Genomic DNA, 22,584 nt, shown 5'->3' on the forward strand with positions numbered 1-22,584 from the left:
CAATGGGTTTTGGGACCTTGAACTATTAATTTTTAATATTGTAGTAAAATAGAAAATATAAAATTGCAATATTTTAAATGTGCAATTCAGTGTCATTAATTATATTTTCAGTGTTGTACAGTCACCTCCACTATCTAGTTCCAAGACATTTTTATTACCCCAAATAGAAAGTTTCTACCCATAAAGCAATAAATTCCCCAATCACTCCTACCCCCAGCTTCTGTTAATCTCTACTCTGCTTTCTGTGTCTATGAATTTTCTTAATCTAGGTATTTCATATAAGTGAAATTACATAATATTTATGCCTGGTTTATTACACTTACCATAATGTTTTCAATGATTATTCATGTTGTAGCATGTATCAGAACTTTATTCCTTCTTATTGTTGAATCATATTCCATTGAATGTATATACCACATTTTGTGTATCCATTTATTTGTTGGTGGATACTTAGATTGTTTCCATCTTTTGGCTATTGTGAACAATGCTGCAGTGTACATTGATGCACACGTACCTGTTTGAATTGCTGCCTTAAGTTATTTTGAGTGTTTAAGTAGGGGGTGAAATTGCTGGGTTATATGATAATTCTATGTTTAGCTTTTTGAGGAATGGCAAGACTGTTTCCCTTAACAGGTGCACCATTTTACATTCCTAGCAACAATGTGTAAGGATTCCAATTTACTCACATTCTTGTCAACACTTGCTATTTTATGTTTTGTTTTGGTTCTTAAAAGCCATCCTATAAGCCATCCTAGTTGGTGCAAATTGGTATCTCACTGTATTTTTGTTTTGCATTTCCCTAATAACTAATGATATTGAACATATTTTCATCTGTTTTTTTGCCATTTGTATATCTTCTTTGGAGAAATGTCTATTCAACTCTGTCCATTTTGCAATTGGATTTTTTGTCCTTTTGGTTTTGAGTTTTGGGAGATCTTTATATATTGTGGATATTAAACTGTTATAAGGTACATGATTTGCAAATATTTTATACCATTCTGTGGATTTTCTTTTCAATCTTGATGTTGTCCTTTGAAGCACAAATGTTTTCATTTTTGATGAAGTCCAATATATCTATTTTTTCTACTGTTTCTTGGTATTTTCTTTTTTGATGTCATCTCTAAGAATCCATTGCCAAATCTGAGGTCATGAAGATTTACACCTATGTTTTATTCTAAGCATTTTATGTTTTTAACTCCTATAGTTAGAACATTTATTCATCTTGACTTCATACTTTTTCATGTAGTAAACCAGTTGTCCTAGCACCATTTGTCAGAAATACTGCTCTTTTCTCATTGAATGGTCTTGGAACCCTTACCAAAAAATAATTAGTCATAGATGTATGTGTTTATTCTCAGACTCTCAATTCTATTGTATATGTCCAATATACTGATACCTGAATTTTGATTAATGTAAATTTGTAGTAAGCTTTGAAATAAGGAAGTGTGCCTCCTCCATTTTTTCCATATTTTTCAAGATTGTTGTGCCTCATTTTGACTTCTTACAATTCTATATCAAATTTATGATCCAATTTTCAACTTTTGCAGGAAAAAAACTGATGGAATTTTGACAGGGATTTTGTGAAGTCTATACACCACTTTCAGTAGTGATGGCATCTTAGCAATATTAACTCTTTTTATACATGAACACAGGATGTCTTTCAATTTATTGGGGTCATATTTAATTTCTTTCAGAGAAATTTTATAGTTTTCAGTGTATAATCATTCAAACACCTCCTTGGGGAAATTTATATATATATATATACACACACATACACGCACATACACACATACCACATCTCCTTTATTCACTCAGCTATTGATGAGCACTTAGGTTACTTCTTTGTCTTGGCTACTGTAAATAATACTTCAGTGAACATAGGCGTTCAGATTTTTTTTTCTATTAGTGTATTTATTTTCTTTGGACACTCTGGAGTGGAATTGCTTGATAATAAGTTGATTCTATTTTTTTCATTTTTTGAGGATTTCAGTACTGATTTCCATAGTGGTTGCACCAAATTATACTTCCACAAACAGTACATGCAGGTTCCCTTTTACTACCTCTTCACCAACATTTGTTATTTGTTGTCTTATTGTTAATACCCATTCTGGCATGTGTGAGGTGATATCTCATTTTGACTTTGATTTTCATTTTCCTGATGATTAGTGATGCTGAAAATCTTTACATGTGACTGTTGACCATCTTTATACTTTCCTTGGAAAAATGTTTACTCAGTTCCTCTGCCCATTTTTAAATCAAATTGTCTGTTTATTTATTTATTTTTTTGAGTTGTCTATTTGGATATTACCCCTTTATCTAATATATCATTTGCAAATATTCTCCCACTGAGTAGGTGACCTTTTTGTTTTATTGGTATTTTCCTTTTTTGTGAAAAGTTTTTTTAGTTTCACATAGTCCCATTTATTTATTTTTGCTTTTGTTTTCCTTTCCTGGAGACACAGATCCAAAAATATATTACTTAGACTTGTGTAAAAATCATAATGCCTATGTATTCTTCTGGAAGCTTTATGGTTTAATGTCTTACATTTAAAGTCTTTCATACATTTTGAATTTATTTTTGTGCATAGTGTGAGAGAGTACTCAAGTTTGATTCTTTTGCACGTAGCTGTCCAGTTTTGCTAATATCACTTACTGAAGTAGCTGTATTTTTCCATAGTATATTCTTGTTTTCTTTGTCACAGATTAATTACCCATTTAACTGTAAGTACATTTCTGGGCTCTATATTCTTTTCCACTGATTTATGTATCTGTTTTTGTGCCAGTAACATACTGTTTTGATTACTCTAGCTTGGTATTATAGTCTTAATTTAGGGAGTGTGATATTTCGAGATCTATACTTTTCCCAAGATTTCATGGGCTATTCAGGGTCTCTTGTTGCCCAGGACAAATTTTAGGCTTATTTATTTTAGTACTTTGAAAAATGCCATTGATACATTGATATGAGTTGCATTGAATCTGGAGATTATTTTGGATAGTATGATCATTTTAATATTAATCCTTCCAGTCCATGAATATGGTATATCTTTCCATCTGTTTGTATAGTCTTCAATTTATTTTATGAGTATCTTACAGTTTTCCAGTACAGATCATTTACTTTCCTTATTTAGATTTATTCCTAGACGTTTTCTGATATGATTGTAAATGGGATTGTTTTCTTAATTTCTCTTTCTGATAGTTTATTGTCAGTGTATATAAATATAATAGATATCTGTATATTAATTTTGTGTCCTGCAACTTTACTGAATTTACTGATGAGCTCTAGTAGTTTTTTGGTGGGATCTTTAAGATTTTTTTATGTGTATATAATATCATGCCATTCATATACAGTGACAGTTTTACACCTATTACAGTTTGGATTCTTTTTTTTTCTCTTTTCTGATTGCTGTGTCTAGGACTTCCAATACTATGATGAATATATAATTAGTTTAATTTGTAATCCTATGTGTTTTACACTAAGCATTTAAAAATTATTATTTTAAAATGGGTCAATAGACTTCACCAAACAACCAAAGGGGTCTGTGGCACAAAAAGTATCCCTACAGTCATATCCTGGAAAAGCCTTCAGCCCCTCCAAAATTGAATAACATGGGGAAAGGACCAATGCAAATGAAATATCCAGAATCAGAATCTTCATTAGTTGTACAACAAATTGATCACTGGTTGTAGCTGAAACAGCATTTTATTTTTTTAATCTTTTTACTGCACATATATTTTTTAATTTACATAGATGTACTATTCATTGTTTTTAAAGAACATTTAAAGCTTTAGCTTTTTAAACTTACATAGTTATCAAAGGAATAAAGCCAACCACAAAATAAGAATTAACTCAAAAACATACATACACCCTGCTATTAACAGCATTGTTATTTATAATTGCCAGGATATGGAAGCTTCCTAAGTGTATATCAGCAGGTGAAATGATAATAGAAATGCTATATATATATAATATATATATATTATATATATATAATGGAATACAGCTCACCCATAAGAAAGAAGGCTATTTTGCCATTTGCGGCCTTTTATTTGCTTATTTTTGTTTTCACTTCAAAAACCAGAATTTTATAACTGGCAGAGGTATTTCCAATACATCAAAATCAACAAAATACCTAGGAATAAACTTAACCAAGGAAGTTACCTATACTCTGAAAATCGAAATGACACAAAGAAATGAAAAGATTTCTTGTGCTTTTGGAGTGGAAGAATCAACATTATCAAAATGGCCACACTACCCAAAGCAGTCCACAGATCCAAAGCAACTCCCATCAAAATACTCATGACATTCCTCACAAAACTAGAACAAACAATTGCAAAATTTATAAGGAACCACAAAGGACCCCAAGCAGCCAAAGCAATCTTTTGTAGGTCTTTATTAATTTTCTCTTTTTTTTTGTTCTCTTTTCTTATGGTTTGATAACTAGAGAAGGTCCTTTAACATTTGTTGTAAAGCTGGTTTTGTGGTGCTGAAGTCTTTTAGCTTTTATTTATTTGTGAAGCTTTTGATTTCTCCATCAAATCTGAACGAGAGCCTTGCTGGATAGAGTATTCTTGGTTGTAAGTTTGCCCCTTGCATCACTTTAAATATATTATGCTACTGTCTTTTGGCCTGCAGAGTTTCTGCTGAAAAATCAGCTGATAACCTTATGGGAGTTCTCTTATATTTTATTTGTTGCTTTTCTCTTGCTAATTGTAATATTTTCTCCTTAGCCTTAATTTTTGTCAATTTGATAACTATGTGCCTTGATGTGTTCCTCTTTGGGTTGATCCTGTGTGGTACTCTCTGAGCTTCCAGGACTTGGGTGACTGTTTCCTTTCCCAAGCTGGGGAATTTTTCAGTTATTATCTCTCCCAAAATTTTCTCAGGTCCTTTCTCTCTCTCTTCTATTTCTGGGACCCCTGAAATGTGAATATTAGAGTACTTCATGTTGTCCTAGAGTTCTCTTAAACTATTCTCATTTCTTTTTATTCTTTTTTCTTTTATCTGTTCTGAAGTAGTGATTTCCATTGATCTGTCTTCTAGCTCACTGATCCATTATTTTGCCTCATTTAGTATATTCTTGGTTCCTTCTAGTGTATTGTTCACTTCAGTGACTTTATTCTTCAACTCTGTTTGGGTATTCTTTATATTTTCCAACTCTTTGCTAAAAACTTCACTCTGTGCATCTATACTCCTCTTGCATTCTCTGAACATCTTGGCCATCATTACTTTAAACTCCTTCTCATATAAATTGCCTATCTCCTCATCACTTATTTCTTCTGGAATTTTATTTTGTGCCTTGGCCTGGGAGATATTCCTTTGCCGCCTCACATTGTCTATCTTTCTATGTTTGTGGATTCCTTCCACAGGTTTTGGGATTATTGTTTTCTTATTTCTAGTGTCTGCCCCTGGTGGATGAAGCTGGAGTAGAGGCATATGCAGGTTTCCTGGCGAGAGGAGCCAGTGCCTGCTCACTCCTGGGTGAAGCTTGGTCCTGGACCTCTGGTGGGTAAGGGCTGTGTCTAGAGGCAGTTGTGGCTTAGGAAGTCTGCTGATAGGTGTGGCTGTGTTCCCACCCTGTATGTTCTTTGGCCTGAGGCTTCCCTACAGGCTGTTGGGTGGGTCTAGGTCTTGATGCTAGTGATCCAGTCAAGATGTCAGCCTCCAGGAAAGCTCATGTAAATTAACACTCGCAGAAAGTCCACCATCAGCTTTTATGTCCCCTGAGTGAGCCCCATGTCCCCAGGAGACCCTCCAAATCCAGCAGGCAGACCTGGCCCAGGTCCCTATGAAATCACTTCCTCTATCCTTGTACCTGGTGCATGTGAGTTTCTGTGTACACCTCTGAAACAAATAGAGTCTCCGTCTCCCCCAGTCCCATGAGGCTCCCAGAGCCAAGCCCCCTTGGCCTTCAAAACCAGATATCCTGTAGTCTCCTTCTCTTCCCAATGTCAGAACCTGAGCTGGGGAGTCTGACTTGGGGCTTAGAGCTCTCACTCCTTGGGAGGGCCTCTGCAACTTATCAAATCTTCAGTTTGTGGGTCACCTACCCAGGGGATGTGGGACTGAAGTATATCACGAGCACGCCCCTCCGACTGTCCTTCTGTGGCTCCCTTTTTAAGTTTACAGTTGCAGAAGATCTTTTTTGCTAGGTTCCAGTCCTTTTTTTAATGATTGTTTAGTATTCAGTTGTGGTTTAGTTGTAGTTGCAAGGAGAGGCAAGTTCATGGTCTTACCACTCTGCCATCTTGATACTCTGTGTCTTTTGATTGGAGCATTTATTCTACTTACATCTTAAGTAATTATTGACAGGTATGTACTTATTGCCATTTTGTTAATCGATTTGATGTTTTTGTGTTTCTTCACCCCTTTCTTCTTTCGTTCTCTTCTCTTGTGATTCGATGACCATCTCTAGTGTTATGTTTGGATTCCTTTCTCTTTTACTTGTGTGTATTATAGATTTTTGTGTGTGTGGTTGCCATGAGGTTAATAGAACACAATCTCTATATATACATGATTATTTTAACTTGCTGATCTCTTAATTTCAAACACTTTTTAGCAGCATTACATTATACTTCCTTACCACCAACACATTTACTGTTTCTCACATCATACTTTACATCTTTTCTGTGAGTATGTCTCTTAACTACTTGTTGTGAAATTAACTTATTTTACTAGTTGTCTTTTAATCTTTCTGCTAACTTATGTATTGTTAATTTACTGCTACCTACAGTATATTTGCCTTTGCCAATGAGATTTTTCTGTTCCTAATTTTCATATTTCTAGTTATGGCCTTTTTTCATGTGGAAAATTCCCTTTAACATTTATTATAAAGCTGGTTTGGTGTGGCTTAACTTTTAACTTTTGCTTGTCTGTTAAACTATGGTATCCCCATCAAATGTGAGTTAAGTCCTTGCTGGGTAGAACGTTCTTGGTTGTAGGTTTTTCCCTTTCATCATTTAAAATATATCATGCCACTCCCTTCTGGCCTGCAGAGTTTCCTGTGAAGAGGCAACCTTATGGGACAGCCTTGTATGCAACCTGTTGATTTCCCTTGCTGCTTTTAATCTCTCTGTATCTTTATTTTTTGCCATTTTGATTATAGCATACCTTGGTGTGGTCCTCTTTGTGTTGAACCTATTTGGGACTCTGTTCTTCCTGGAGCTAGTTTTCTGTTTCCTTTCTCAGGTTAGGGAAGTTTCCTGTTATTTTATTTTTAGATATATTCTCTGACTTCTTTTCTTCTCCTGCTAGGATCCCTGTCATGTGAAGGTTAGCACACTTGTTGTCCCAGAGGTCTCTTAAACTGTCCTTATTTTTCAAAATTACTTTATCTTTTTTGTGTTCAACTTCAGTGATTTTCATGGTTATATTTTCACCTTTTTTGTTTTCTGTATTTTCTAACTCTTTGTTAAAAACTTTTAAACTTCTCACTCTGTGTATCCAATCTGATCCTGAGTTCTATGAATACATTTATGATCATTACCTTGAACTCATTATCAGATAGATTGCCTATCTCCACTTCACTTTATTCTTCTGCAGCTTTATCTTATTCCTTCATTTGGATCATTGTCATTTTGCCTCATTGTGCCTAATTTGCCGCTTTCATTTCTATGTATTTGGTAGGTTGGTTACATTTGGTAAGTTGGTTACATAGATTGGACTTGGAGGAGACAAATTTTGTGGGATATGTCCTATGAACCCCATCATTGCACTCCTTTCTGGTCACTAGAGATAGGGGTGCCCCCTGTGTGGGCTGTGTGGGTCCTTCTGTAGTTGCAGGATGACTATTGTGGGCTATCTGGTAGGTGTGTCTTTCCTCCAGTCTGGTTGGTTGCTAAGCCTTTCCTTATGAGGAGGCTGTGTGCTGCTGATTGGTAGAGCCAGGTCATGAGGTGGCAGGCTGCAGAGTCCTATCATTTCCCAGGGCTAGTGCTGTCATTTCCCAGGGCTAGTGCTGACCACCAGATAGGCAGAGCTAGGTTCTGGGTTGGGTGACTGCAGGTCTGGAGTTCCCAGATCTAGTGTCAGCCTGCTGGTGGGCAGGGCTCTTTTCTGACATGGCTGAGTGTTGGGTCTGGGGTACCCCAAAGTTGGTGCTGTCACACCAGTGAGTATATCTATATTACAGGGCAGCTGGCTCAGGAGTCCAAAGTATTTCCTGACTGTTGACCCCATTCTGGTGGGTGAAGTCATGTCCGGGGCTAGTGCTGGCCCACTTGTGGGCAGAACCAGTTCCTGGGGCCTCTGGGTGCAGGACCTAGCTGTCCCGAAGCTGATGTTGGCTGACTGGCATGCAAGACTGAGGACCAGGGGCTCTTAGGGCTACTACCAGCTCACTGGTGGATAGAGTTGGTCCCAGATTCTCTGGCTGCAGTGTCCTGGGGGTCCCCAGAGTTGATGTGTTGGACTGCTGATGTTCAGGTCCAGGACCAGGGGATCCTGGGTATTCCTACCAACTGGTTGGTGAGGCTGGTCTCAGAGCTAGTGATGATCCAGTGATAAACATAGCTGGATCCCCGCATCTCTGGCTGCAAGTCCCTTGGTTCCTGTGTCTAGAGCTGACTAATGTGTAGGCTGGGGTCCTGGGCCCTCTGGTGGACTGAGCTTAGTCCCAGGGTTGCTATGGTCTCAGAGGTATTAAGGTAGCCATCCTGCTCATTGATAGGGCTGTATCTCTACCTGACAGCTAGTTACTTGGCTGTAGTTGTCACAGTACTCATGCTGACAGACTGGCAGGCAGGGCCTGATCCCTGCACTTAAGCTAGAGGCAGGATTTGAAAATGGTGTTTTTCAGCACCAATGTCCTCGTAGTAAAACCATCTCACAAAGATTGCTGCCAGTGGTGTCTGTGTCCCAAGTGTGAACTCCATTTGCCTCTGGCCTATCCAAGAGGCTATTCAAGATCAGCAGGTAGGTCTGACCCAGGCTCCTTTCAAATTAATGCTTCTGCCCTGGGTCCTGGAGCATGTGAGATTTTGTGTTCACTCTTTAAGAGTGGAGTCTATTTCCCACAGTCCTCGGCTCAACAGAAAGTAACTCCCACTAGCCTTCAAAGTGCAAAGTTCTGGGGGTTTCGGACCTCCAAGCTGGGGACCCCAATGTGGGCTCAGTCCCCTCACTTCTTGGGTAGAAACTTTGTAATTATAATCATCCTCCCTTTTGTGGATTACCCATCTGGAGGTATAGGTATTCAATATACTGCATTTCTGCCCCTCCTACCTGGTTATTATAGTTCCTTCTTTGTATTTTTAGTTGTAGAAGATCTTTTATTCTAACCTTCCAGGCTCTCTCATTAATAGTTGCTCTGTAAATAGTTGTAATATTGTTGTGCTCATGGAATGAGGTGAGGTCAGTTTCTTCCTATTTTGCCATCTTAACCAATTTCCTCTTCAGTTAAATTTATTTTGAGATTTTTTTTATTCATTTAGATATTATAAAATGTAATTGCCTTTTAATTTCCCTTTTAGATTCTTTCTTGCTGGTGTATTGAAATGCATATATTTTTGTGTGTTTACCTTTTATCTTGCAACTTTACTGAATTCATTTATATGTTACTTTGCTAGGGCTGCTATAACAAAAATTATATATAATATATTGGGAAATTTTATTTTTCAGAGTTTCTGAGATTAGAATACTGCGATCAAGCTGTAGACTGGTTTCTGTTTCTTCTAAGGTCCTTGCTCCTTGGCTTGAAGATATCTGCCTTCTTTCTGTGTATTCACATGTTTGTCTTTTGGTGCATGTATATGTGTGAGTCTGGTCTGTCCCTTTCTCTATGTCTTAATCTCTTCTTCTTGTAAGGACACTAGTCATATTGAATTAGGGCCCACCCTAACCACCCCATTTTAATTTAATTATCTCTTTAAAGGTCCTTTCTCCAAAATACAATCACATTCTTAGGTACCAGGATTTATGACTTCAACATATGATTTGGGAGGTGGGACACAATTCAGCCCATAACAATTTATTATCTTTACTAACTTTTGTATGGAGTAATTAGATTTTTCTATGCTTAGGATCTACAAATATGGTTTTACTTCTTTATATCTAATTTGGGTCCATTGTATTTATTTTCCTTCTGTAATAGTTCTGGCTAGGACATCCAGTAAGATGTTGACATCCAGTAAGATGTTGAGTTGCAGTGTTAAAAATTGCCATGCTTTTCTTATTTCTGATAATAGGGGTAAAGATCTCAGTCTTTTATCATTGACTAGGATGTTAGCTATGGATTTTTCATATATGTCTTTTATCATGTTGAGTAAGTTTCCTGTTATTACTGATTTTCTTTGGCAATTGAGATGATATTGTGTTTTTTTTTCTTTATTCTATTAGTGACCTATATTAATATACATTTTCTTATGTTAAATCCTCCTTGCATTCCTATGATAGACCACACTTGGTGTGCAATCCTTTTACTATGCTATAGAATTCACTGTACTAATATTGTGTTGAAGATTTTTACATGACTGTTTGTAAGGGATATTGATATGTAATTTCTTTTTCTTGTGATGTGTTTTTTTTTTGTGATGTGTTTTTTATCCAGTATTTTATTAAGGTAATGCTGGCCTCATAAAATGAGTTAGGAATTTAATTAATTTAATTTTTAGGAAAACCTTGAGAAAGATTATGGGTAATTCTTTTAATGTTTGCTAGAATTCACCAATGAAGACATCTAGTCCTGGATTTTTCTTCATTGAGACATTTATTATTACTGATTCAATCTCTTTCCTTGTTAAACATCCATTAATATTGTCTATTTCTTCTTAAATCAGCTTAGGTAATTTGTGGATTTCTAAGAGTTTGTCTACTTTATCTAGATTATATAATTTGTTGCTGTATAAGGGTTCATAATATTTTAATAATTGTTTTATTTCTGTAAGATTGTTAGTAATAGTCCCACTTTTATTTCTGATTTTGTCATTTGCATCATCTCTCTTTTTTCTTTGTCAGTGTAGCTAAAGGATTATGATTTTGTTGATCTTTTCAAAGAATCTATTTTTCATTTAATTGATTATTCTGATTTTCTACAGTCTATTTTATTTACCTCTACTCTAATCTTACTTCATTCCTTTTGCTAACTTCAAGTTTAGTTTCCTCTTTTTTTTTCTAGATCCTTATGGTTTAAAGTTTGGTTATTGATTTGAGACCTCATTTCTTTTTTAATGCAGGCATTTACAAGTATAAATTTCCCTCAGAGTACTACTGCCTTTCTGTATCCCATAGATTTTGTTGTGTAGTGTTTTTACTTGTATTCATCTTTAAATAATTTATAGTTACCCTTAGGATTTTTTGTTTGACCCATTAGTTGTTTAAGAATGTGATATTTAATTTCCACATATTTGTGTATTTTGCAGTTTTCTTTCTGTTGTTAATTTATAGCATCATACTCTTGTGGTCAGAAAAGACACTGTGTATGATTGCAGTCTTTTAAAATTCATTGAAACTTGTTTTGTAACCTAACATATGGTCTAACTTACAGAATGGTCCATATGCCATTGAGAAAAATGTATACTTTTCTTATGTTGGTTATAGTTTTCCATATATATCAGTTTGCTGTAGTTGTTTTATAGTGTTGTGAAATCCCTCTATATCAATATTGATCTTCTTTCTAGATATTCAATCCATTATTAAAGTACAGTATTGCAATTTGCAACTATTTTTGTGGAATCACTATTTCTTACTTAAATTTTCTTTAGTGCTTGATTCATAGATTTTTCAGGAGCTTTGTTTTTTAGTGTATATATGTTCACAATAATTATATCTTCTTGATGTATTGAACCTTTATTAATATATAATGTCTTTTCTTTTGTAGAAGTTTTTACTTAAAGTCTATTTTGTCTGATATCAGTATAGACATCTCAGTTCTCTTTTTGGTACTATCTGCATGGAATATCTTTCTTTTCCTGTCAAACTATCTCTGTCTTTGGATCTAAACTGAATCTCTGGTAGACAGCATGTTGGTGGATCATGTTCTTTTTATCTAATCTGCCAATCTGTGCCTTTGGAGAGTTTAATTCATATACATTAAGATTGGTACTGATAAGGAAGGAGAAACAGATCAAGATGGCAGAGTAGAGGAATGTGAAGCTCAGCTCCTCCCACAAATACATAAAAATACATTTACATGTGGAACTTTTCTCACAGAATACCTAATAAAAGCTTGCAGAAGATCTCATAAACTAAAGGTGAAAGAATGATCCCCACATTTCCAGGTAGGATGAAGGAAAATGAAGAAGAATCAGGATGGGGCCTGTGCCCATGGTTGGCAACTGTGAAAGAAGAAAGGTTTCCTAACCCTAGGAACTTCCTTCACCAGCTGAGAGGTCTACCAGGATAGATAGGGAGCTTTAGAGGCTGGAGAGGAGAGTACAGGACCTGGCCTGCAGCCCTGCATGATAGATACACCATCACAGACAGTCTTTGACACAGCATCACTTTTCCCAGCCCAAGACATACACCTGCTGGTGTTTGCAGTGACTGGGTGCTGAAACTCAGGCTTCAGTGGATAGACCTGGGGAGAGGACTTGGTTTGGCTGTGTGGAGACAGCACAAAGAGCCTGGAATGTGGCCTAAGCTGCAACTGGGGGTGCACAAAAGACAGATCACGGGTCTGTCACTGGAACCCCATTGTCAACACTGGAAAAGAGGAGCATGTGTCTGCCATAGTACCCTTATTATCAACATTCTCACAGTCAAGCACAGCTTCAGTCACTGAGGGTTTTGTGAAATTTGTGGGCATGTGCATGTGCATGTGGAGGTTGGGATGAAATCTGAAGCAATTACCAGTACTCCAAAAATGGGTGCAGCTCTAGCAGGTTCTCACACTGCTGAATTTTGAGACCAGGACTGAGCACACATGCCTGAGGGTGGAGCAAGCCAGTTAACAATGCTCCCACAGTGAGGCTGAATATAAGCCAATTATCAATTATCCCAAAGTGGGTGCAGGGACTGCAGTGTTGCCAGATTCTTCTTACTGCATCTTTGTGAGCACATACACACTTAAGGGATCTCTAAGCCAATTACTGGTGCTCCCATAGTGGCCTACAAAGGCAGTGCCAGTAACAGTGATCTTCATGACATGCACATCTGGTTGCAGGATGAGTCACTGAGTCACACATCCCAGCAGACAGCTCCTGGGGAAGAACAGCAACTCCTTTCTGAGAGAGAGCTCTCAAGTCACACCTACCTCATACCACTTCTTAGAACCAAGTCTGTGAGCTTCTACTCCAGCAACTGAGGAACAGAATCTACCCCTGACAGAGTTGTGACAACCACAGAGCAAATAGGAAGCCCAACCCAACATCCAGTGTAGGCTTTGGTCACCACAACACCAAACATGCCTCCTGTAAAGGAGACAGGGTCCAACACACCCTGTGGAAAGAAATGGCAAGCATCCATACCAAAAACATCCCTCACACCAAAGATATTGGACTCATACTGTCCACACCAGGTTGTTCTCACATAAAAACAGCTCATCAAGACCATAGTAGATAAATGTTTCTCCTAAATTCATAGAATCAGAGAAATATAAATAAAATTGAAAAGCAGAGGAATTAACACCAATTAAAAGAACAAGAGAAATTACTTGAAAGACAAACAATAAAATAAACATCTCCAGTCTACCAGAGCTGGAGTTGAAAAAGGAAGGAATAAAACTTTTAATTTTTATTAATATAAATATATAGGAATTGACAAAGACTATCAATACAAATGAAGATCACTGTAAAAAGGAACTAGAAACTATAAATAGGAGCCAATTGAAGTTAGGCAACTCCATTGCCTAGATGAAAACCTAGCTTAAAGTGTGCCAATCTACACATAGTAGAAATCTCACAAGAGAAAGGAAAAGAAAAGGGGATCAAAAATATATTAGAAGAAATTATGGCTAAAAACTTCCCAAATCTAAAGAGTGAAACAGATATCCAAGTACAGGAAGCACAGAGGTTCCCAAACAAGATGAACCCCAACAGAGCTACACCAAGATGTATCACAATTAAAATGGTAAAAGTTAAAGATAAAGAGAGGATTCTAAAGTTAGCAAGAGAAAACAAAGAGTCAGTTACAAAGGAATTCCCTTAAGGCTATCAGCTGATTTCTCTAGAGACATTGCAGCCCAGAAGGGAAGGCACAATATGTTCCAAGTCCTAAAAGGGAGAAACCTATAACCTAGGATACTCTAACCAGCAAGATTATAATTTAGAACAGAAAGAGAGATAAGGAATTTCTCAGACAAGCAAAAACTAAAAGAATACAGCAATACTAAACCTATCCAAAAGTAATGTTGAAATATCTTCTCTAAATAGGAAAGAATCAAGGATCTATAAAAAAGTGAAAATCACAGTAGGAAAGATAAATATACAAAAGGATTGAAGATCACTTAAATAAGTCAGTACAAAGATTAAAAAAAATGTGAAAGTGATTAGAGCTGCAATGAACAGCAAAAGGATAAACATGAAGATGTGAATTGGACATCAAAATTACAAAGTATAGGGGAGGGAAGTATAAAATGGGGATATTTTAATATTATTTTTAATTGAAGTATAGTTGATTAATAATGTTGTGTTAATTTCAAGTGTACAAAAATGTAGATAATTTAGAATGTGTTTGAGCTTATATGACTACCAGTCTAAAGCAAGTAGATATAGTTATGGGTTAACATGCTTGAAAACCAGAGTAACCACAAATCAAAAACATACAATAGATTCACCAAGGAAGTGAAAGACTTATATGCTAAGAACTATAAAACATTGATAAAGGAAATCAGAGCTGATTCAAGGAAATGGAAAGATATCTCATACTCTTGGATTAGAAGAATTGATATAGTTATGGCCATACTACCCAAATAGATCTATAGATTTAATGTAATCCCTATCAAATTATCCATGGTATTTTTCACAGAATTAGAACAAATCATCTTAAAATTTATGTGGAACAACAGAAGACTTAGAATTGCCAAAGCAATCCTGAGGAAAAAAGACAAAGTTGGAGCAAAATCCTTCCAAACTTCAGATAATACTACAAAGCTACAGTAATCAAAATAGCATGGGATTGGCACAAAAACAGACATGTATATTAATGGAACAGAATAGGGAGCCCAGAAATATACACACACTTACAGTCAATCTTCAACAAAGGAGGCAAGAATATACATTGGAGAAAAGACAGTCTCTTCAGGAAGTGGCATTGGGAAAACTGGAAAGACACCTATAGATCAATTAAGTTATAGCACTGCCTCACATCATATATAAAAAAATCAAAATGGCTTAAAGACTTAAATATAAGACATGACACCATAAAACTTGAGAAGAGAACATAGGCAAGATATTCTATGATATAAATCATAGCAAGGTTTTCTTAGATTAGCCTACCAAGGCAAAAGAAATAAAAGCAAGAATAAACCATGGGACCTACTCTAACTTATACACTTTTGCACAGCAAAGGAAATCATAAACAAAAATACAACCTATAGACTAGGAGAAAATATCTGCAAATGATGTGACTGACAAGGGATTAACTTTCAAAATACACAAACATCTCATACAACTCAATATCAAAAAAACAAGTGATCCAATCAAAAAATGGCAGAAGACCTAAATAAACATTTCTCCAAAGAAGACATACAGATGGCCAACAAGCACATGAAAAGATGCTCAATGTCGCTAATTATTAGAGAGATGCAAATCAAAATTACAATGAGGTATCACCTCACACCAGACAGGCTGGCCATCATCAAAAAGTCTATAAATGCTGGAAAGAGTGTGGGGAAAAGGTAATCCTCCTACACTGTTGGTGGGAATATAAATTGGTGCAACCACTATGGAAAATAGTACGGAAGTTTCTTACAAAACTAAAAATAGAGTTACCATATGATCCAGCAATTCCACCCCTGAGCATATATCCAGAAAAGATGAAAACTCTAATTCAAAAAGATACATGCACCCCAATATTTATAGCAACACTATTTACAGTACCCAAGACATAGGTGGAACCTAAGTGTCCATCTATGGATGAACGGACAAAGATGATTAAAGATGATATTTTATATATATACACACACACAATGAACTATTATTCAGCCATAAAAAGAATGAAATTATGCTATTTGTAGAAAAGTGGATGGACCTATAGATTATCATGCTAAGTGAAGTAAGTCAAACAGAAAGACTAATATTATATGATATTATTTATATGAAGAATCTAAAAAATATTGCAAATAAACTTATTTGCAAAACAAATAGACTCACAAACATAGAAAACAAACTTATGGTTATCCAAGGGAAAGTGGGGAGAGATAAATTAGGATTATGGTATTAACAGACACACTACTATAAATAAAATACATAAACAAAAAAGATTTAGTGTATAACACAGGGAATGTATTCAATATACTATGAGAAAAAAATTGGAAATATATATACATAATCAAATCACTTTGTTGTACACCTCAAACTAACACAACACTGTAAATCAACTATACTTCAATTAAAATTTTATAGAAAGTTTAATACTGATAAGATAGTTCTTACGAAATTTTATTATTTGTTTTATGTATGTCTTGTACCATTTTTGTTTATCATTTTCTACTTCAGTGTCTATTTTATGCTAGTTGATTTTTTGTAGTGAGAAGTTTTAATTCCACTATTTCTTTAATGTTTAGTTTTGTATATTTTCTTTGTGTTTACTATGTTGATTCCCTTTAACATACTAAATTTTAACAGTTTGAATTGATAATAACTTAACTTCAATAGCATACAAAATTCTATTCTTTTACAGCTTTGTATCACCTCCCTTTATGTTACCATTTTCATTCTAGTTTTTATCTTAATCATTGTGTATCCAATAACATAGATTTATTTTTATCATGGTTAATTTTTGTTTAAAATCGTATAGGAAATAAAAGGCAGAGTTCCAAACCAAAAATTAAGTAGTTCTGCCTTTGCATTTGCCCATGTGTTTACCTTTACCAGAGATATTGATTTCTTTTTATGGATTTGAGTTACTATCCAGTGTCCTTTCATTTTAACCTGAAGAACTCCCATTAGCATTTATTGAAGTACAGGTGTAGTAGTATCAAATCTACTTAGCTTTTTTAATCTAGGAATATTTTCATTTCTTCCTAATTTTTGAAGGTTTTTTCTCACTGGGTATAGAATTATTGGTTAATAGTTTATTTTTTAGATTCTTAAAGATACCATCTTATTGCCTTCCAGCTTCCACAGTTACTGAAGAGAAATCAAGTTTTAATCTCATTGAGAATCCCTTGCACTTGACAGAATTTTTTCTCTCCTGCTGCCTCAAGAGTTTTACTTTGTTTTTGGCTAACCATATTTTGTTTATGTCTCAGTATGTTTCTCTTTGAGTTTTTCTTACTTGAAATTTGTTGAGCACTGTGGATGTGTTATTCATGTTTTTTGTCAAATTTGGGAAATTTCAGCCATTATTTATTCAAATGTTCTTTCTGCTCCTTTATCTCTCTCTCTCTTTTACTTCTGGGACTCCCATTATGTGTATGTTAGTCCACTTGATGATATCTCTTAGGTTTTGTTTGCTTTCTTCATTCTTTTTAAATTTCTCCTCCTTAGATTTGATTATTTCATCTGTCATATTCCAAGTTTGTCATTCTTTTTTCTACTTGCTCAAATCTGCTGTTGAACATTTCTAGCAAATGTTTTCATTTCAGTTATTTTAGTTTCAGTTCTAGTGTTTCTGCTTGGTTACATTTTTATAATTTTTAATTGATATTCCCATTTTGTTCATACATTTATTTCCTTATATCCTTTAGTTCCTTGTCCATGTTTTTCTTTGGACATATTTAAGACAGTACATTTTTGTCTTTGTCTAGTAAGTCTGATGTCTGGATTTCTCAGGAACAGTTTCAGTCAATTTTATTTGTTACTTTAAAAGAGCCATACATTTCTGTTTATTTTTATGCCTTGTGATTTTTTTGTTGTTGTTTTTAAAAATTGGTCATTGTTTTCATTATAATGTGATGGTTCTGGAAATCAGATCCTCTTCCTTCTCCATATGAAGATTTTGTTGTTGTTGTTGTTACTTCATTTGATGCAGGCTATAGAAGTCCATTGTTTAGGTTTTTATTTATTTTTTATTGAGTAATAGTTTACAATTCTGTGTCAATTCTGGTGTACAACACAATTTTTCAGTCATACATGAATATACATATATTCATTTTCATTTTTCCCCATGAGCTACCACAAGATTTCGTGTGCTATACAGTATAAACTTGTTTATCTATTCTATATATACCTGTCAGTATCTACAATCTCAAACTCCCAGTCTGTCCCTTCCCACCCACCTCCACCCTGGCAGCCACAAGTTTGTATTTTATGTCTGTGAGTCTGTTTCTGTTTTATATTTAGGTTCATCTTCTCTCTTTCTCTCTTTTTTTTTTTTCAGATTCCACATATGAGTGATATCATATGGTATTTTGCTTTCTCTTTCTGGCTTAATTCACTTAGAATGACATTCTCCAGCGCCATCCATGTTGCTGCAAGTTGCATTATTTTGTCATTGTTTACAGCTGAATAGTATTCTGTTGTATAAATATACCACAAGGTTGTTTAGGTTTTTAAGCTAAAATACTTGTGCAAAGGCTATATTCCTTTGTATTCCTAGTCATATGTGATCACTGAAGTGTGTATTCATTTAGATAATATTTAGCTATTATTTTGACAAGGATTTCCATAAGTGCCAAGAGTTAAAACAACAACAACAACAGCAACAATGACAACCAAAAACCCCCACACATCTCTGATTCTTTGCAATTTGGCTCTGTGCTGAAGCACTCCTTCAACAGTTAGGCAAATTGGCACTTAGCCTATGGATCAGCCTAGTGTGTAAACTTAGGGTCTTCTCCATATTTTTCTAAGCATGTGTCTCTTCCTGGTTATGCATGTGCCTTTCTAAATTCCCCCATATGTATGGATGTTTTTGAATGTCCTAATTTCCCAAAAATTCTTCCCCAAATTTTGTTTCCAGACTTAGGCAGTCTATTGTATGTCTCCATCCATAGTTTCTTGCCTCAGGCACCTGTAGTTTCTCAGTTTGCTTTGCAATATTTTTAATAAATGCCCACTCATTTTCCAGCCTGTATTCTGAACTGAGTGAAACAGGGATAATTACCTTCTATTTGTCCTTCAGATAACAGGTTAGAATGGACATATGCAGTAATTGGTGAATAAGTTTTTCTTAGCTCAGTCTGGAACTAGGGATGACAGTCTCATACTAGACCTGTTGCTGGGGAGAGGGGTACAGTAAGGTAAGTGAAAATGGCACAAAGCTTTCCTGTCATTTTCAAGATGATTTTTCTTGATTCAGAATTTGCTTCATTGCTGTAAATGTGCGTTTGACTGTTCCCCAAATTTCTGACAACATTGATCCTGACGGTTTCTATTTGTTTTTCTATGTTTCTGTGAGGGAATGAAAGCTAGGGGATATTGCATTCTCCATTTTCCTCATATCATCTGTTGTTTTTAATACATTGATTTCAGCATCTCCCTGTGTGTCTCTGTGCATCAGAAAATCAAAGCATAAATAAAATTGAAGAGATTTTAATTATAAAATAAGTATAAAGAAAAAAAAAGGCAGTTTTTTGTTGGGCCAAGCCTGAGAGAGGCATACATCATTTTATCCATATTCCATTGGCTAGAAATTAGACACATGGTCTTATAAAACTGCAGTGGGGTTAGGGAATATTGACCAGTGGTATTCCCAGGAGGAAAGGAGAATGAGTTTAGTGAACAACCAGCCAACTTCTGCTACAACTAGCAAATATCTAACATATATTTTTAACTAGAGTTCTGTCTGTGACAAAGAGCTGTGACTTATCAGGTAGGAGCCTTGTCCTAGGTCAGAATGTCAGAGCTGGAAGAATATTTAGAGACCATCTATTTCAGTATCCTCAGATGTTGGGGGCTCTGATGCTCAAAGTAGAGAAGGGCTGGCCAGAGTCACACTGTCAATACCTGACCTGAGACAAGAGCCAGCTGGACCACTTACCTATTCTCTATACCATCTGCATGCAGACATTTTTGAGAATTTCCAAGAGTAAGATTCAGTCTTGCAAGATTGTATATTTCAAGGACTTTATCCATTTTTCTAGGTTGTCCAATTGATACCGTATAATTGTTCACAGTATAATCTTATGATTATTTGTATTTCTATGATATTGTCTGTAACTTACACAGCAAAGCATGTTAACTAAACAAAAAGGCAACCTACTGAATGGGAGAATACATTTGCAAATGCTATACCTAATAATAGGTAAACATCCAAAATATTCAAAGAACTCTTACAACTCAACATCAAAAAAAAAAAAATAATAACCCCATCAAAAAATGGGCAGAGCACCTGAATAGATATTCTTCCAAAGAAGACATGTAGATGGATAACAGGCACATGAAAAGGTGTTCAACACCACTAATTATCAGGTAAATGCAAATAAAAACCACAATGAGATATTATCTCACACCTGTCAGAATGGTTATCATCAAAAAGAAAAGAAATAACAAGTGTTGGTGAGGATGTGGAGAAAAGGGAACCCTTGTGCACTGTTGATAGGAATGTAAATTGCTAAAACCATTATGGAAAACAGTATGGATATTCCTCAAAAAAGTGAAAATAAAACTACCCCTTGAATCTGCAAATTCTACTCCTTGGTATTTATCTGAAGAAAATGAAAATATTAATTCAAAAAGATATATGCACCCAATGCTCATTGCAGTGTTATGTATAATAGCCAAGACACGGAAGCAACCTAAGTGTTCATCAACAGATGAATAGATAAAGAAGATGTATTGTGTATATATATAAAATGGAATATACTCAGCCATAAAAAAGAAGGAAACTTTGTCATTTGCAATGACATGGTTGGAGCTAGATGGTATTATGCTAAGTGAAATAAGTCAGACAGAGAAAGACAAATACCATATGTTTTCACTTATATGTAGAATCCAAAGATACAAAACAAACAAATAAATATAATGAAACAAAGACAGAATCACATATATAGAGAACAAACTAGTGATTTCTAGGTGGGAAAGGGGTAGGGATAAGGGCAAAATAGGTGAAGAGGATTAAGAGGTACAAACTACCGGTTGTAAAATAAGTATGTCACAGGGATTATAGTCAATAAGATTATAACTTTGTATGGTGTATAATCTATTAAAATATTGAATCACTGTTGTACACCTAAAAGTAATATAATGTTATGAGTCAATTATTCTTCAATAAAATGTAAGAAATAAATTTTTCATCACAACCCAATACATACTTAACATATTTCACCTGTAAAAGTTTTACAAAACAATACTAGATAGGTAGTGATTAGAGCTGTATGTCAAATATTTCCAGCTCCCCATCTTCTGGCACATTGTAGAATTACACTTTATTTTGCTTTCGTAGTTATTAATGATCAGGTGATGTATATGGTCAAGGACATGTGAGCAAAATGAAATGGGTCATTTCAGGGGGGAATCTTTAAAAGCCAATGCACAGTTCACAATATTCTATTTTCCCTGATGCTTCAATCATGACAGCACAGTGAGTATAATGTAAAGAAGAATCCCCAGGAACTCTCTAATAGGCAAATAGTGAGAGTGAGAAATAAATTTTTGCCCTTTTAAGACACTGATATTTGCAGTTTGCTTTTCACCATGCATAACCTCTCCAATGCTGACTGATATAAATACCTAGTTTTAGTACATGATCTGTATTCTGATATTTGGTATCATTTTATTTTGTCCTATTTCAGTTTTCAATGATAGTTGCAATCTACTAAATTGATTTCATGTCTCAGTAATGGGTTGCAACTTACAGTTTGCAAAATCTTACTATATACAGTGTCCACTTGTCCCATAGCTAATCCTCTCTCCAGGTTTTTTTTTTTTTTTACAGTAATGTTTGTGACTCCCATTTCTCTGCAGGATTGTGGTTATGGAGAAGGTGGAGATGCATACTGCACAGTCTGCCCTCCCCGCAGATACAAAAGCAGCTGGGGCCACCATAGATGTCAGAGTTGTATCACCTGTGCTGTCATTAATCGTATCCAGAAGGCCAACTGTACGGCTACCTCTAATGCTGTCTGTGGGAACTGTCTGCCCAGGTGAGCCTGCTATATAAGCCCAATCTATTCAGGCCTTCTCTAGCCCTTTTACGTTTCTCTCAACCTTGCTTCTCAGAGCCTAGTTGAAGTATTCTAACTGTCCATATCATGATGAGTTTATGCTCCCCTGAGAGAGAGAAGCAATATCTTCCAAAGATCCCCCTATAGAGTGCCTAGCATACAGTCCATCACAGATGATTACTAAACAGTGTTTTACAGGTCCAAGTTTCAAGGTAAATCTCACTGTAGACCTAAAAGAGATTAGGATGCACTTGGTGTCAAAGCAGTGCTCCCCTCTCTTGTGAGACTGGTTCTTCTTTTGGCTATAGAGTTTGGTGAATGGGGGAAGAGGTGGAGTGTCTGGGACTTTGAGTCAGACATAGAGGCATAGAAGTCACGCAAGGCTGAGGTGGGTGCTAACTTCTAACCTGGAAGGCAAGACTCTTAGAAGCTGCCTATGTTT

The 22,584-nt window shown here is 35.5% G+C and overlaps 1 protein-coding gene across 3 annotated transcripts in view; it reads left to right on the plus strand.

Moving 5' to 3' along the window:
• EDA2R (ectodysplasin A2 receptor) overlaps positions 1-22,584 on the plus strand; it is a 75,734-nt gene that overhangs the window by 45,938 nt on the left and 7,212 nt on the right. For all 3 annotated transcript variants that reach the window (XM_074359176.1, XM_074359174.1, XM_010973650.3), the window contains one exon: positions 21,943-22,121. In XM_074359176.1, the coding sequence (XP_074215277.1) occupies positions 21,943-22,121 (179 nt within the window). The remainder of the gene's footprint in view (positions 1-21,942; positions 22,122-22,584) is intronic.

This window comes from Camelus bactrianus, chromosome X (genome assembly GCF_048773025.1).
Source record: "Camelus bactrianus isolate YW-2024 breed Bactrian camel chromosome X, ASM4877302v1, whole genome shotgun sequence".
Lineage (NCBI taxonomy): Eukaryota > Metazoa > Chordata > Mammalia > Artiodactyla > Camelidae > Camelus > Camelus bactrianus.